At 40.3% G+C, this 15,464-nt stretch overlaps 1 protein-coding gene across 2 annotated transcripts in view; it reads right to left on the bottom strand.

Annotated features, from left to right (window-relative positions):
• Positions 1-15,464, bottom strand: part of ints1 (integrator complex subunit 1) — a 33,473-nt gene extending 18,009 nt beyond the window's left edge. For both annotated transcript variants that reach the window (XM_036566755.1, XM_036566756.1), the window contains exons 1-23: positions 15,399-15,464; positions 14,667-14,750; positions 14,291-14,578; positions 12,761-12,957; positions 12,541-12,678; positions 10,342-10,501; positions 10,156-10,261; positions 8,682-8,868; positions 8,394-8,539; positions 8,005-8,146; positions 7,701-7,877; positions 6,857-6,965; positions 6,647-6,767; positions 6,413-6,490; positions 6,167-6,324; positions 4,291-4,387; positions 3,868-3,959; positions 3,724-3,784; positions 2,993-3,190; positions 2,696-2,825; positions 1,896-2,075; positions 943-1,092; positions 232-411 (exon numbers count right to left, since the gene is read on the bottom strand). In XM_036566755.1, coding sequence (XP_036422648.1) covers positions 232-411; positions 943-1,092; positions 1,896-2,075; positions 2,696-2,825; positions 2,993-3,190; positions 3,724-3,784; positions 3,868-3,959; positions 4,291-4,387; positions 6,167-6,324; positions 6,413-6,490; positions 6,647-6,767; positions 6,857-6,965; positions 7,701-7,877; positions 8,005-8,146; positions 8,394-8,539; positions 8,682-8,868; positions 10,156-10,261; positions 10,342-10,501; positions 12,541-12,678; positions 12,761-12,957; positions 14,291-14,578; positions 14,667-14,721 — 3,150 coding nt within the window. In that variant the 5' untranslated portion in view covers positions 14,722-14,750; positions 15,399-15,464. The remainder of the gene's footprint in view (positions 1-231; positions 412-942; positions 1,093-1,895; positions 2,076-2,695; positions 2,826-2,992; positions 3,191-3,723; positions 3,785-3,867; positions 3,960-4,290; positions 4,388-6,166; positions 6,325-6,412; positions 6,491-6,646; positions 6,768-6,856; positions 6,966-7,700; positions 7,878-8,004; positions 8,147-8,393; positions 8,540-8,681; positions 8,869-10,155; positions 10,262-10,341; positions 10,502-12,540; positions 12,679-12,760; positions 12,958-14,290; positions 14,579-14,666; positions 14,751-15,398) is intronic.

Here is a 15,464-nt window from a genome sequence, read left to right as displayed (position 1 = left end):
ATTATGTACTACCTGTAGACACATTTGTTTTGCATTTCAGAATTTAAGGCCCCTATCAGGAGTCACAGACCTTCTGAAGGGGCACTAATGCACCCTGTTAGATAGTTAATGCTAACTCAGATAGTTAATGCTAATTCTGAGAGTGCCAAGTCCCTTGCAAACACTGACAGAACCTTTAATGACAACACATATATGATCATAATAATGCCGTAATAACACCGGAAAACTTACCTGCTGGAGGGCGCTGGCTGTCATGCTCCTCACACTGTCGAACAGTGGCAGTTTGGGCAGGTCCTGAAGGAGCCACTGGTATGCTGGCAGCAGCTCGGCATCCCTGGAGTCCTCCTCCATCGGCTGGTCCCTCTCCTCTCCATCCTTCAGCCCCCCTTCTGACAGCACCAGGGACAGGCCCTACAAGCCCAGAACCGGCATCAGAAATCAGCAATAACATGGACTGATGCAATGCTTAAGCAACCACAACATGACTACATTAGCTCATACCCCTCTGCTAATTAACATCAGCCATCAAAGTTACATTATGGGTGCTGCAGCCCTTTTCATGCTCTTATTATAAAACTTCAATTTTGCAAAGGCCGCCTGGGTACGATATTAAATATTTACAAGATCATCTGGTGTTAACAGTGTATATGGCGAGACACTGTTCTGTCTGGTTAGCAAAACAAACAAAGCCAGACAATTAGCTAGTCGGGGCCACTGGAGCAAAGAAGCCCAATTGTTTTGATCTGAAAACAACACCCACCTACCGAGACAAATTAATATGCATGAGTTTAATATGTTGAATTAATCACAAGACATTTGCAAGAGGTATGGAACTTATGCAACCAAAATGCATGCAAATCAGTGACATCAGTAACTGGACTCTAAAAGGAGACAAATTTAAAAAATGGACACTGATCAACATATCAGAGTTGTTAGAACTACCTTCATGGCGAGCACTCTGGATGCCACCTGAGAGGAGCTGAGTCTGCGCAGGAAGTAATCTAGCACTTCGTGAGTGGTCTGCTCATCTGCCTTAGGTCCCAACAACAGGTCCTGCAGCCGACCCAAGAGCTGCCTCTGCTTCTGCTGCCTCTGTGCATGGATAGAGAGGAAAAACATTGAAACATTACTCAAAGAAATAACTGACATAACACTTAGAGGTTAGTTGAACCTGTTACTTACACAGAATTCATGACTTTACTAGAAAAGTGCATTTCCTGAAGAATGAGGGGTTACACAGCTTAAGCAATTCACTGATATTACTAGAGCTCTGCTAAATGCTTGATATGACGTTCCAGGTAGTTACCAAGAGACTGTAAGGCAGTTTCTGTGGTATTGCAGGTGGCTGCAAGTTTGTTGCTGGTGGGTTTTGACTGTATTTTGGACGGTGGTTAGGTTGTAGCTAAGCGGTTGCTTTAGTATTGAAGATTGTTTTTAGGCTCTTACTAAGCAGCTGTTACCATATCTTCAGTGGTTGCTGGCGTCTTGCTATGTGATTTATGTATTATCCCAGGTCATTGCTAATGTGCTGTTGTGTGATTGCTCTGGTTTTGGAAGCGTTTGCTATAGTGTTGTTAAGTGGTTGTTATGGTTTTTCTGGAGGTTGTTAAAGGGTTGCTATGGTATCGCAGATGGTTGCTGGGGTGCTGCTAAGAAGAATTATTCCATTTCAGAATGCTGAGCATTCCTACGGGGAAACAAATTTAACTTTGAATGGCTGCTATGCAGAACCTGTAAATCCAATCAAAAAGCTGTACACCCCCCTACATTCTGGAGTTGGTTTAGTGTCAACTGTGGAATGAGTCTGCGGACAAAATTTACTCAGGAAATCAGAAGAAAACAGAAAAATTATATAAATCATTGTGTTGCTTTCAATATTCCTGTAAAATAAGTACCTGTCTTTTCTTTGCTCTCTGCTCTTTGCTCTCTCCCTCTTCTTCATCATCGGCAGATGGTGTGTCATCAGCTGCGTCATGGAGCAGGAATTCACACAGGCACTGAACAGGCAGCACGTCCAAGGACCCCTCACTGGACTGCACCAGGTCAGCCAGCCATGGCATAGACTGAGAAGATGCCTGGAGGAAACAGGGAATTTAGCTGATACAATCATGATGCAAAATAAAGGCAACACACTGAGAAGTAGGCATGCACCAGTGTGAAAATTTTGAGATACTACTGATAACATTTTTAGGTCTAAATCATATCTCAATAAAAAAAATCAATATTGATACCAAGATTACATGCAATTTTTGGAAGCTACAAACGGCAGCTACTGTGCATGTGCATTTCAGACTAATTTTAATATTCTAGTATCCATAAGAGTTGACAAATGGAGAATGGTTAACTGCAGGAAAGAAAATGCAACTCCAAAATGGTTTAAATTTTTAGATTTTAGGATTTCATGCTGGATTATGTTGGAGTAAGGTGCCTCAGGATGTGGTCCCAACATGTTTGTCAAAGAAATATATATATATTAGGACCAGAAAGACAGACATTAGTTCTTATATTTATAGTTCTTTTAAAATATATAACTGCCGTTTTACTGAATTGTTTGCCTAATGAAAGATAATGAACACCCAAATGGCGATTTCAGTATTCAAATACTAGCACCTTGAACTGGTGGTTAACTTGGTACTCAAATACCCATACACATCCTTAGTAGCCACATGAGTGTGAGGGGCATGAGTGGGCCAACCTGTCTCTGAATGATGTCGAGCAGGAAATCTGGGTTCCGGCTGCGGCACAGCAGGTGGCCCAGACGGAGGGACTGATTTAGACTCTTGACCTGCTCCTGTATGTGTGGTGGGGGTCTGCGTGGGGGGCCTCTGAGATGAGAATAAAAATGACATTAAATTCAGTTAACATATAGACAATAAAAGCTATGTACAAGACAATGACAGCTATGAATGACAGCTATGTATGAGTGAGTCTATCAAAAAAAGAGCTGGCATAAAAATTCTGATGTTTCTGAAACATAAATTTGAACTCATACTTCGGCTCCAGGCTGGTGAGCTGAGACAGCAGAAGGCTGTTGCTCTCTGTTATGGTCTGCTTGGTGGAGGCAGCCGCCAAGTGGCTCTCGAAGGCCAGGATCTCCTGTCGTTCTTTCTGGGAGATCTGTAGCTCACGGCTAATCATCTCTGTCTTCGTCTCCTCATCAGCCACTGTGCATGGCGGGTAGGAATAGTTGCTGTGGATAGGGAGAACATTACAGTTATTCACAGCTAGCTAGCCCAACTTAACATACACTGGGAAAGCAGTATCCATTGCTAAGTTATGCTTAATCTAATTCCAGGTAATGAAACTCAACTTACAACTAATATTTTTAACACAAATTGTAATTGTTCTGTTGAAGCTTTTCAAAGGATTCAGATTCAAGGCCAATACTACTAAGCACTGTTTGTTTATATGTGTGTATATAAATACAGTTCTGGCTGTCAGACCAAAACCTCATATCTCCAAAATGTTAAATTTACAGGAAAAAGGAAAAAGAGTCTTAAATGTCAATGTAAGTTAACGTAAACATATTTTATTTCAGGTAGAACTGGACCATTTCGGTTGCCCCATTTCCCACAAACTTTTCATACACTGTATAAGGCAGCTGGTATTTTTAAATGACATGAAAAAAAATGAAAAATCGAGATGTAAGATTTTGTTCAGACTGTGCCAGTAACCTGGCTTTGGCATTTGAATGTAAAGAAAAAACAATACATATTCCCTCACTTGGTCATGACCATCTCCATGAGCATTTTCAGAGTAGGGTAGCCATCCCACGCCGCCAGACCTGCAAAGCAAAAGTGAGTGACATGAGACAGAGCATTGAGGTGTTTATGAGGTCTGAGAACTGCAAAACTCCGAAGGTCTCACCAATTTTCTGTGGGTTGAAGGCTGCCACCACAAGCAACAGAAGCCAGGCTTTCCAGTAAAGTGTAGATATGGCCAGATTTGGAGGTTGATACCTGTAATGGAATTTGTAACATTTCAGTTCACCCTAAATCAACATAAACTGACCATAATGTGAGTATTGAGCAAAGCGACCAGCCAGTCAGACCACAAAAGAACAACATGGCTACAATGTTTGCATCACAAACTAGCAGAAAGTAGTTTCGCAATCCTGTGCACTGCACAGTTGAGTGTTTTCTTTGCTCTAACCTGCCTGATTTAGCTTCACTTTTCTTCAGCACCAGGATTAGGAAGAATATTGAGCAGATGGAACAGAATAAAGGTTATAAAGTGAGGTCAAAATGTAGAGGAGGACCACAAAGGGCAGTGAGAAATAATGACTATTACCCTGCAGGTAGCTGGATGTTCTCTGGGTGATGATATGTACACAAGTTCAGCACGGCATCTATAAGCTGAATCCTTTCCACACGTAGCACGTCCAGATCTACAACACAGTCAGAGACATGACTCAAAATCTATAAATGTCAGCAGAGTGAGATACACTAGAGCAAGGGTTTCCACTTCTGGTACTGGAAGGCCAATGACCAGAACAGTCTGGTTGACTCCCTGCTCTAATGAACCTACTAACCCTGGTTATTTACCGATGAGTTAGATCAAATTTACACAGGACACTACAGTTTGAGGCTCATCTCCAACAATGATTACACAGCCTACAGAGAGGAGGTGACACAGCTGGAGTCCTGGTACAAGGACAACAATCTCTCTGAATGTCAGCAAGACAAAAAGCGATGACTGTAGACTTCAGAAGGACACAAGTGCCTCACACTCCCTTGCTCATCAGCTGTATTACAGTGAAAACAATGCACAGCTTCAAGTTCCCGGGAGTTAACACAACCTCTCCTGGTCCCTGAACAGATCCTCCTTAGAGAAGAAAACAAAACAGTGCTTCTAAGGAAGCATCATGGAGAGCATCCTACTCTGCAACATCACGTATGATGCCACGATGCACGTGGTGAACCTATGTAGACCCACCAGACAATCTTACGCCCCACTAAACCTACTATTTTGTACATGCTTCTAATGTGAAAAGCAGCAAAAAACAAAGTGATACTCAACTGAACATCTGTGCGTGGTATAAACAGCTGCACTGATTAGCATAGTTACTATTTGCATGCATCTCTTTGTACTGCCTGTATTTTAGGGTAGCGCTGTATGTTTTCGAAAGCTATATCAGCAGACATTTAAATTGGTAGAAAAATTTCATAAATTACTTTAAATGTGCCACTCTTGGTGATTCTCTCTTAAACATGTGGCTCCTTCCGACAGATCTACCGTAGATCTTTTGCCCTGTATTTTCCATCTGTACTTTTTCCACCATGTGGACGCACCATCATAATATTTGTGATTAAATGGTGCTTTTTTCACTTTGCATTGCTTTCGTTCTTATTTATTTTGTATCCTCAAAAAAACATTTTTTAAAGTTGTCATATTTTCGCTTTTGACTTAGCCTTCAGCTACGTTAGCAAACTACATGCACTCAGGAAGCCATACACAAATGTACACCAACATGTTTACAAGCTGATAGTAAGAATTAGGTATTACGCAAACCTAATATTACAATAATATTGATTACATTAATATTAATAACAATAATTATCACATTGTTGCAGCCCAGTGTATCAAATGATCCACACCCCAGTGGTTGGGAACCTCTGCTCTGCCCTGCCTCTTTTCTCACTTTCATCTACTTACTGCACCCAGTCACTTCACACGTTAGATATTTATACCTCATCCACTTTATATGCACAGACACTTTTATCTACTCACATCATCTGCGCTTTGACCACGTTTAAACTTAAGGATTATGTAACAACACAAACTATTATTAGCTTTCAGTGTGCACTGATAATACATACAATAGTAACCCCCCCCCCATTATCAAGAGTTTACTGTCTAGTCTCTACTATCCATGGTTGTACAGTTTGTATGTTATACTGTACAGCTTATTGTACAGTGCTTTTATACAACTTATTGTCCGTTATTTGTTGTATTTATTGTCTGCTGCTGTTTCATGTTACATGTATCACCGTGTCCTGGTGGAACTATACTTCATTCCCCCTCAACACATTAATGTTGTAAAGGAATAACAAAGCTGACTATTGACTTCAAGGTATAGGGAAATCACCAAACTGTGTTGGACACCAGCCCTCCAGGTCTGTAGTTGGACACCCCTACAGAACACTGAGTAAGTGAGTGATGATACCGTCTGACTGGACCCCAGCAGCTCTCTTCACTAAGTGATCAGCCAACTCCATGGCATCAGCTGGGCCCAGGGGCAGGTCTCGAGACAGGCCGATCACCAAAATGCGCATCAGTGTGTCCTCCAGCAAAGGGACTTCCGAGCACAGCCGCAGGAAGAAACTGGATGGAGAGACGGAGAAAGATGCAATCAGCTGCATACATTATAAAGTAGTGACAGTAAGTCGAACGCAGGAGGATGAGGGCTTACTTTCTGTCACTTTCAGGAGGCCAGTTATCCCACTTGTAATATGTCTCAGGCTGCTCTGTGAACAGCACTTTGTGGAGGCTGAGCATGGCAGACAAAAAAAAATTATAACATTTCGGTAATCTGTAGCACCAAATTTATAATGCCTGAAATCTACAATGTGTCTAATGCCATTTTTAACAGGGATAAGGCTATACTGATTACAAGGGTGACTGTCAGTCTCTCCTCAGCCCATACCAGTGGACGTAGTCTTTAGGCCCCAGTTTGCTGATGGTTGGAACCACAGTGTGCAGCCACCACACAGCATCTCTCTGGATGGCAGCAATCTGGTTCTGAAAGGCTCTGAGCACCTCCAGATCTGACATTAAAAAAAAACCACAGTAACATCAGGAGAAGAACCAAGTCAATGGCTAGAAAACCTACAGTATTACATGAAAGGCCTCTTACTCTTCTTCTCTCCCTTGTCCCATGCGATGCCAGCTTCTTTGACCTGTGCTGTGATGCCCAGCATCATGGACACAGTCAATAGATCAGTCACCTGGATAACAAATCTTTCCTATGTGGAAAAAAAAAAAAAACAAGGAGTCAATAAAGGCATACTTCACTCAAAATATCATGATGCTTCTAATAATTAATAATTGGCACCCATTTGCACTATATGATCGGTCTGCATTTGTTTGTTTCGTTGTCAATACTAAGCAGGTACTTAGAACGAACAGTAAAAGCAGGAATGGTGTAAAAGAGACAAATAGAGTAGGTCAGGTCATTAAAAAGTCATGTTTAGCTTCTCCACAAGAAGGGATATTAACACTCAAGTCACTATTGTAGTAAAGAAAACTCACACCAGTAGGATCTCACAAATGCATATATGCTTGTAGTTACATATTGCATGTATATAAAGTAGAGGTCTACCCAACCATAACCTGATGGTGCCAGACAAACCATCAGGTTTAGGGCCGGATACGGGCCAATTTCTCTAACAACACTGAAAACGCAAGCGAAAATTAGCATTATCTTAGGGGTGGCACTCAGAGTGAAGATTTCTGTATTAAACATTGCTGTACAATGATGTATGTCTGTGTGTATTTTATATATATATATATATTTACGTGTATGTGCATTTTCAAAGAGGAATTTTGTAAACTTTGAAAAGCTCTGCACATTGTTATTGTTCTGTTAAACCTATTTATTTAAAAAAAATGGTACTCCATCAATCATCAAAAAACAAAAATAACTGTTATATTACTCAATAACAATATAATACAATATTACATGTGTGTATGTTGCTCACTTTAAACTCCATGTCTGCATACATGGGCTCCTTCCTCTCCTGCATGAGTCCCAGACAGAAGGACTGGAAGTTGATCTCGTGCTTGGTCTGCTTGATGATCTCTCTCAGCAGGGCACGTGATGCTCGCAGGTAATCGTCCTTGTTGGTTAGAAGGTCTTGGAACACCATGGCCAGGAACTGGACAGAGAAAGAAAGATGTGTAGAGCTTTCACAGCTTTGACCAAAGCCACATTTGATGATCAATAAAAGAAAACACAAAGAAATAGCTGACTGAGTCTGCATTGATAAACTGTATGAAGCTCACCTTCGGGGCTTGTTCTGGACTGTGCTGCAACACTGTATGAAGCACTTGCATGTTGTTAGGATTTCTGGCATTGGACAACTCATTAAAGATCACAAGTTTAACCATTGTGCCCAGGTTGTCTCTGTGTGCATTCAGGAGCTCCCTGTGAAGCAAATGTCACATACCATGTAAGAGCCAGTATGTTACAGTAAGTGAAAACAGCTTGACTCAAGAAACAACGTACTGTAGAAAAATCAGAGACCACCCTTTCGTTTATTTCCCAGTCAAAACAACTATTAAGCAACTATTGCTTAAAGATTTTTGTCTGAAAACAAAACGAAACAATCATCTCTGACTTTCGTACAGTACTGTACACACAAACGCTGAGCTACTGGAGCAGCATAGCATACCTGACACATAGCATGTAGTGGTTTAGGAGCACTTTAGGCTTGAGACGAATCTTGATGAGATTCGAGATCACCTCCATGTCATCAGACCCGTGAGTTCTGCAGTTCATACACAGAGACATGAGGAGGTCCTGTGCTGGTCTTGTCAGCTATGGTGACGCCACAAACAACACAACACAAATGGCACAACTTACTTTCATATCACAAGAGGATCACATCTTTATTTTGATCCTTATTATCTGAAACTTATGATGGAATTAATTTCTAAAGTCATCCAATAATTTCTCCTACCTTTGGATTCTGCAACCACATCTCCAGCCTCTGCACAGCCATCAGCCGCACTTCCTTGTAGCCGCAGGTGGCTGTAAGCAGACGCAGCAGGTTCCTGGACACATTGTCCATTGGCTGCCTGCGGTTCAGCTGGTCCCTCAACACGTCCAGCACGTAGTCCTCCACACTCTCTGCCAGCTCTTCATACCTGCATACAAAATGAATAGAGTAAGTTACAAAGCAACTCAAAGCAGCTGGTTTGGTTAAAGGAACAGTTTGGCAAAAAAGAAGCTAATTTACACAGTTTTCCGTCTTACTCCAAATGTAGACATATTCTGTCTGAAAAATGAACAAATGTGCGAAAAATGTAGGCTTTAGGTTGACTACTACTACTGTTTTTGGCTATGCATTGTCAATGTCAACAGTATGCTAAGTGCCAGAGTAAGAGTACAAAGAGTAGTTTGAGATCAGGGGAATTCTGGACTAAAACTACAGGTTAATGTTATTAGTTGTGTTATGCAGCATTCTGTAGTGCAGTAAGGTAACCTCCAACTTTATGAGTGTGACAGAACTTATAATTTTATATTGTTCATCAATGTTCTCTCGCTACAATACCTAGCATACAGCACAGAAATATACAAACACTGGGAATCCCTGTGGTGTCAACCAATCCTGAATAGCCAATGATTTATAGACTAATAAATACAACAAGCTAGCATCAATAGAACCCTTACCTTGGTCATCAAACAAATCGCAAAGAAAAAAAAAAAAACAGCCATTCTTTCTTTATTCAGCACAAACAAGAAGCCAGAGAATTGTTCTTACCCTTTCGGCCAAAGAAAAGAAGCCAAACATGGGTATCTAGATAAACTGCTTTTAATTTGTTATCCTCCTCATCTGATGAATAATTTTTAGCATTTGAGAAATCAATTGTCTCCATTGCAATGATTATTTGAAGCTGCAATCAGATAAAAGGCTTCCTAGCTGTAACAATAGCATGCAAAAAATCCTACCCTCAAAAATCCACCCCAAAGCAGTTGTAGTTTTTTGAAAGTTCCTCCTAACTTCAAGAAACATCATTAAAAGATGTTTTTCCTATCTTTAAACCTGTAAATCTCTCTCAAGACTGCTGCAGCACAAGTGAGCATGTTTGCAACAGATGTAACAGTAAAGATAGTGACATGTTTACTTGTTTCCCTTTAACAACCCAATATGGTATGTGTGACTATTTAGGTATGCAATTTGCACAGTGGTAAATTGTGGGATATAAGCTCCTATTACTTGAAAGCTTGTTTGACATGCCTTGGCTGATGGACTACAGCTGGGGCAGGAGAAAAACTGTTTAAATTCAATGTTTTGCTTAAATACCGATTAACAGGTTAAAAAGACCAACATAAAGTTATAGCTATGGGTCGAATCATAAGAAACAGACTATGGTCACCTGTATCAGATTAGACTGGCAGATCAGACTAGTGTTGTTGTAAAAGTTTGGTACCTGGGCATGACTTGTCCTTCCTCTTCTGGACTAAGCTTCTCCTCTGCAATCAGCAGCTCAGTCTGATTGTCATCCTCATCAGGAGTTGAGGGATGAGGGCTGTTACCTAAAAAACAAAACGGTTTTCTAGTACACTACGTTACTCCATGAACTGAAGGAAAAGAAAAAACTGTCTTTAAAGCATACCCGCGCTGAGATCTCCTCCAGAGCGGCCTGTTTCAGTCTGAAGCAGCATACTCTTCGGGGGCATCTTGGTGGTAAAAGCAGTCTGAATGTTGTCTACAAATGTTTTACAGTGGGAGCTATCTACCCAGATTCGCTCCCCAAGAGAGTCCTCGATGTACACCTGAACCGGATCAAAATGATTACTAATAAGTCACAAGTGTGTGTGTGTGTATATGAGTGTGTGTGTATATATATACACACACACACACACACACACACACACACATATATATATATATACAATGAACTTTGATATATATTGAATAAACATTGATATATATGGAATGAACTTTGATTTATATACAATGAACTTTGATATATATGGAATGAACACTGATATGTAGAATGAACGTTGATATATATGGAATGAACTTTGATGTACATGGATCGATCAATGAGATAAAAAAAATGAATAATATAATTCATTAAATGTTTTGTTTAGACAGAGAGGGACTTTTGGGATTGTGTGTGTTGTAGCCTTGCACCAAAACAGACTGTTTACATTGTTATTGTTATGTTGTTGTTCTTCAGTTACAGTGTGTGTATGTGTTTACTGTGTTATATTTTGTCCAGCTCAGAGTTAGGGAGAGTGCGTTTGTGTTTGGTGACCATCAGAAGAAAGAGTAGGGCTAGGAGTGACCTACCTCAATTTTCAGTTGCTTTTCAAGTGGCATTGTTTTCCCTTGCTCTCAATGAAAGACTATTTTTCAAACAGAAATTATGGCTGACTCTTCTTCTGCACCATGTCAAATTATGTATATATTGAAGCTCCACCCATCTGTGTCTTCACATCATATATCAGCCACTCTCAGGTCACTCTGTCTAAGGGATCACTGTGTATATTTACTGGTCACTTTATCAGAATTCCCTTTTATGCCCATTTATTGATGTACAGTTTTTCTTGGCCATCCTCAACCCTTCAACAGTGACTTTCATTCAATATATATCAATGTTCATTAAATATTTCCTGTTTGGCTTGCCATATATATCTATATCTATATATCTATATCTATATCTATATATATATATATATATCTATATCTATATCTATATATATATATATATATATATATATACACATACATACATACATACATACACACACACACACACACACACACACACACACACATATATATATATATATATATACACAAATAAACATATATAAAATGTATTAGGAGTGCGGGAAAAAATTGATTCTTAGATGCATCGCGATGCAGACGTGGACGATTCTGAATCGATCCATAAATGTCAAAAATCGATTTTCTAAATATTTAATTTATAATGTAATGTTGACGGAACGCAAAGGGCGGAACGTGGAAGTGGGTAAGTGCAGCGCCCGGACAGTCTGTGGCGGCACATAACAAAAACACAACTGGATGAGCGAGAAATCTGACTGGCTTCCTCTGCATTAAAAGCCAGGTTAGGTCAGGAGTCACAACCCAAATGATAAGGAGAGACATGTTGTCCTTTCAACAAAAAAGTCGCTTCTCATTCGCCAGCTTCTTGCTGAGAGAAGCGACTTCATCTTAGCAACTTTTTAGTTAGTGTTTGACAGTCTCTCGTTGCAGATTTAACGTACCAGGAAACCAACTGCGCTGCTTATAAATGCGAATAAGTCTTCGTGGGGCTCCGTGGACATCCATTACCACTGGATCTTATTTCACCGTAACAGCACATTTTATCACAGATCAGTGGCAGTAGCGTCTCCAAACAAGAGCAGTGAATGAGAGCCTTCCAGTTCACTTGCCACATCACTTCCATTTGTTTTATTAATAAAAGATATTGGACGTAAATGCATTATGGATCACTAAAAATACTTTGTTTTAAAACTACAAAGTCCTCAGACAGTAAGAAAATAGAAATCATGTATAAAAAAAAAGGATGCATTGAGATGCATCGATAATCGTTTTATAATCTCATTGCAGCCCTCTGAATCGTAATCGAATCGAATTGTGAGGTGCCTAGAGATTCCCACCCCTAATATATATATATATATATATATATACATACACACACACACATATACATATACATATATATATATATATATATATATATATATATATATATATATATATATACACATACACACGCACACACATGAATATATATATTGAATATATATAGCGAAAAAGCAGGGGACTGGATTCTCACTTTTACGAAGATCTCAGGCCAGTTTTCATCCTCTTCGTAGGCTGCCATTAGTAAGTTGCAAGCCAGAACGGAGACCAGGCTGTTCCCCTTGGCCTTGAAGTTAATGGAGGCATCACGACGAAGAAGGCTGCACAAGGCCTATCCCAGCACACAAAGAACAATAAACTGATTGATTCACAATAAGGATAAACAGTGATAGTGAAAACACAGAGTTGCTTACCTCTATCACTCCTTCTGTGGCAAACACATTGGGCTTAATTTTGGCCAGGAACATGAGGCTGAGGTAAAGAGTGATGTCAGGCTTGGCCCGGTTCATCTTCAGCTGCTTGACAGCTCCACAGAGCACTCCCTCAATGCGCTCATCATTGCCATCAGCCTCTGCCGCTTCAATCTCATCCAGGAGCACGGCTGGAGGAACTGCAAGAATATCACAGAGCTTTCTTCACTAATTCACAGATAGACTATTCACACTATGTGGCCAGCTTTAAAATGTGCAGATGTAAAGCATTTTAGATATTAACTCCTTAAACTGAAATGTAACAACAAGCAGCCTATAGCATACATCAAATATTAGAGATGGGTTTTATATATGTATTAGTAACTAAATAGCAACAAGTAACTTGGCCAGTATTTAAATAGTCAAACGTCATATTGGTGCACCTAACTAAGACCACACAACTTTCACCTCATTTTGCAGCCATTCTCTTTCATGTGGAGCCAAAATCCCTAACCACAACATTACGTTTCACTTTTATGCGAAGATATAAAGACATAAAAGCCTGGTCGACCATGAACTTCTTCCTACGAAACTCTGATAAAACAGAACCGCTGGGTCCAAAGTCTGCTTAGAATAAGAATGTAGATTTTATGCTTGACCTTAATGTTTTTTTTTTTCCATTGACAGCAAAAGCTACAGTTGAAAACCTTGGCGCGACACTGGATGTTTTATATCCTTTTTTTATACCTCATACATGCATTTTATTACTTGAGAAACATCTTGTATATGTTTGAAGAGTTATAGCCCATGCAGACCACTTTGCTCAGCTGACACAAGAAACATCCTAGGACCACTTGCATCTCAGTTGGTGAAGATTATTTTTAATAGCTCCTAAACTCTGGAATAGATCCCCCGTAAATATTAGGAAAGACAGATGTTTTAAAGAGCCCATCTCCTACACTTGTCTTGTGTGTTATTGTGCCCCCCCCCCATTGTGTGCCCTAATGTACACTTATAACTCCTGTGTGGCCTTATGTAACAAACAGTCATAATTAATTTTTGCATGACCATTTTCCAGCTTCTTTTTATACGTTAGAATTAAACAGCCTGTTTTTGGTACTGTGCCTTTAAGACTGATATATGTAAATTGCCTCTGTTCTAGTTGGCTGCCCTACATAGTCTCTCATTCAAAAAGCAGTTTGGGTTGAAAAGCTCCTTATAACTTCAGTGTAAATTGATGAACTAAACTGCTGGAGGCAGAATAGGTGGATATATGTAAATCTGACATCACAGAAAAAATTATTTCTTTTGCAGCTTAGTTTCCATTTAAGGACTATATGGAATAGGGAGTGATCAGAGACCAGTGAAAAATAACCTTAACATACACAATATGTTGATATCTGCTTTGACAATACACCACTTCTACGTTCTATGCTATTCTTCTATGTTTTGACTAACTGAACAGTCACTATTCCCCACAAAAACACATAACTTAGCTTCAGACCCAATAACGCAAATCCAATAATGCCTCACCCTCAATGGGCACAACAGACGGCTCTTTGATGGAGGGTGATATTGCCCTTTTGTCAACAGCCGCTACTTCAGCCAGACGAGAAAGTGCACTGGGTGGGGTGGAAGAGTGTTTGGGCCGCTTAGCCAGGCTGGACAGGCCTGAAGAGGATGGCAAAGCTGAAGAGGCCTCTCTCTTGCGGTCTGCTGGCAAACCCGCAGAAGCTGGCTTCAGTAGTGCTGGATTTGCTTTCGTCTCACCAGCTTGGCTTTTGGCCCCCAAAGCAATGAAGTCTCCTGGTGGTGGGTGACCTAAGGAGCAGAAGAAGAGTGGGGGAAATGTAAAACGTACACATTATTTACTTCCTCTCTATTTGTATCACTAACTTACACCACATACCTGATGGTTTGGCACCACTAGGGCGCCTAATGCTGGTTGGCTTTGGCCGATTCATGACCCACTATTTAGCTCAACCTCTGAGATCTGTTGAACACAAAGAACGAAGAGTGAAACAGTATTTATGTGGAATCCTTGGTCACTAACCAAAAATAAGTCATGCAATTTGGTAAGCCTTGCAGAGCTGTGCTTCTCTACTCCAGTCATGGGGAACCTGCCCTGTTACATTGTTTGAAGTATTATGTCCCCGACATACTTCAACCAGGTTGTCTTAAACTGTAAATGGTGCAGCAGTTACATACGGTCAGTGAGGCGCTAGAATGTACCTGCTGCACTATTTAAGGTGGAACGGGAAAATTCGAACAAGAAGCTGGTGAATAAGAGCAACTTCAGCCTCGCCGATAACACTAACAGGGACACCCGTTTCTTTCATTTTGTGAAGTAACCAGATGTCTGGAACACATATGTAAATTAAACAATACATATATTTAACATTTAAGACGTTAAGCCGGTAAGTTAGCTAGCTAATGCTTTAACTTAACTGTGTCGTATTGGTTCATTGGAGTGGTTAGCTAGCATTACCTACAGCTAGCAAGCTAATGTACATTAAAATGCTAGATCTGCTTTCCAAATAAATATGTGGGCACCCATATGAGTGACTAATAATTCCATATATTTGAACATGTAGGTCGCTTCTGATTATGTCCGCCACCGCTTTCCATAACAAGCACTTACTTTGTTTCTCACTGCCGCTGTTCCATGATAGAAGTGCTTGTCTTTCTCGGTAAGACTGGCTGTTTG

Source organism: Colossoma macropomum, unplaced genomic scaffold (assembly GCF_904425465.1).
Source record: "Colossoma macropomum unplaced genomic scaffold, Colossoma_macropomum, whole genome shotgun sequence".
Taxonomy (NCBI): Eukaryota; Metazoa; Chordata; class Actinopteri; order Characiformes; family Serrasalmidae; genus Colossoma; species Colossoma macropomum.
The sequence above is the reverse complement of the archived record's forward strand: the minus strand, read 5'-3'. Positions and strand labels throughout refer to the sequence as shown.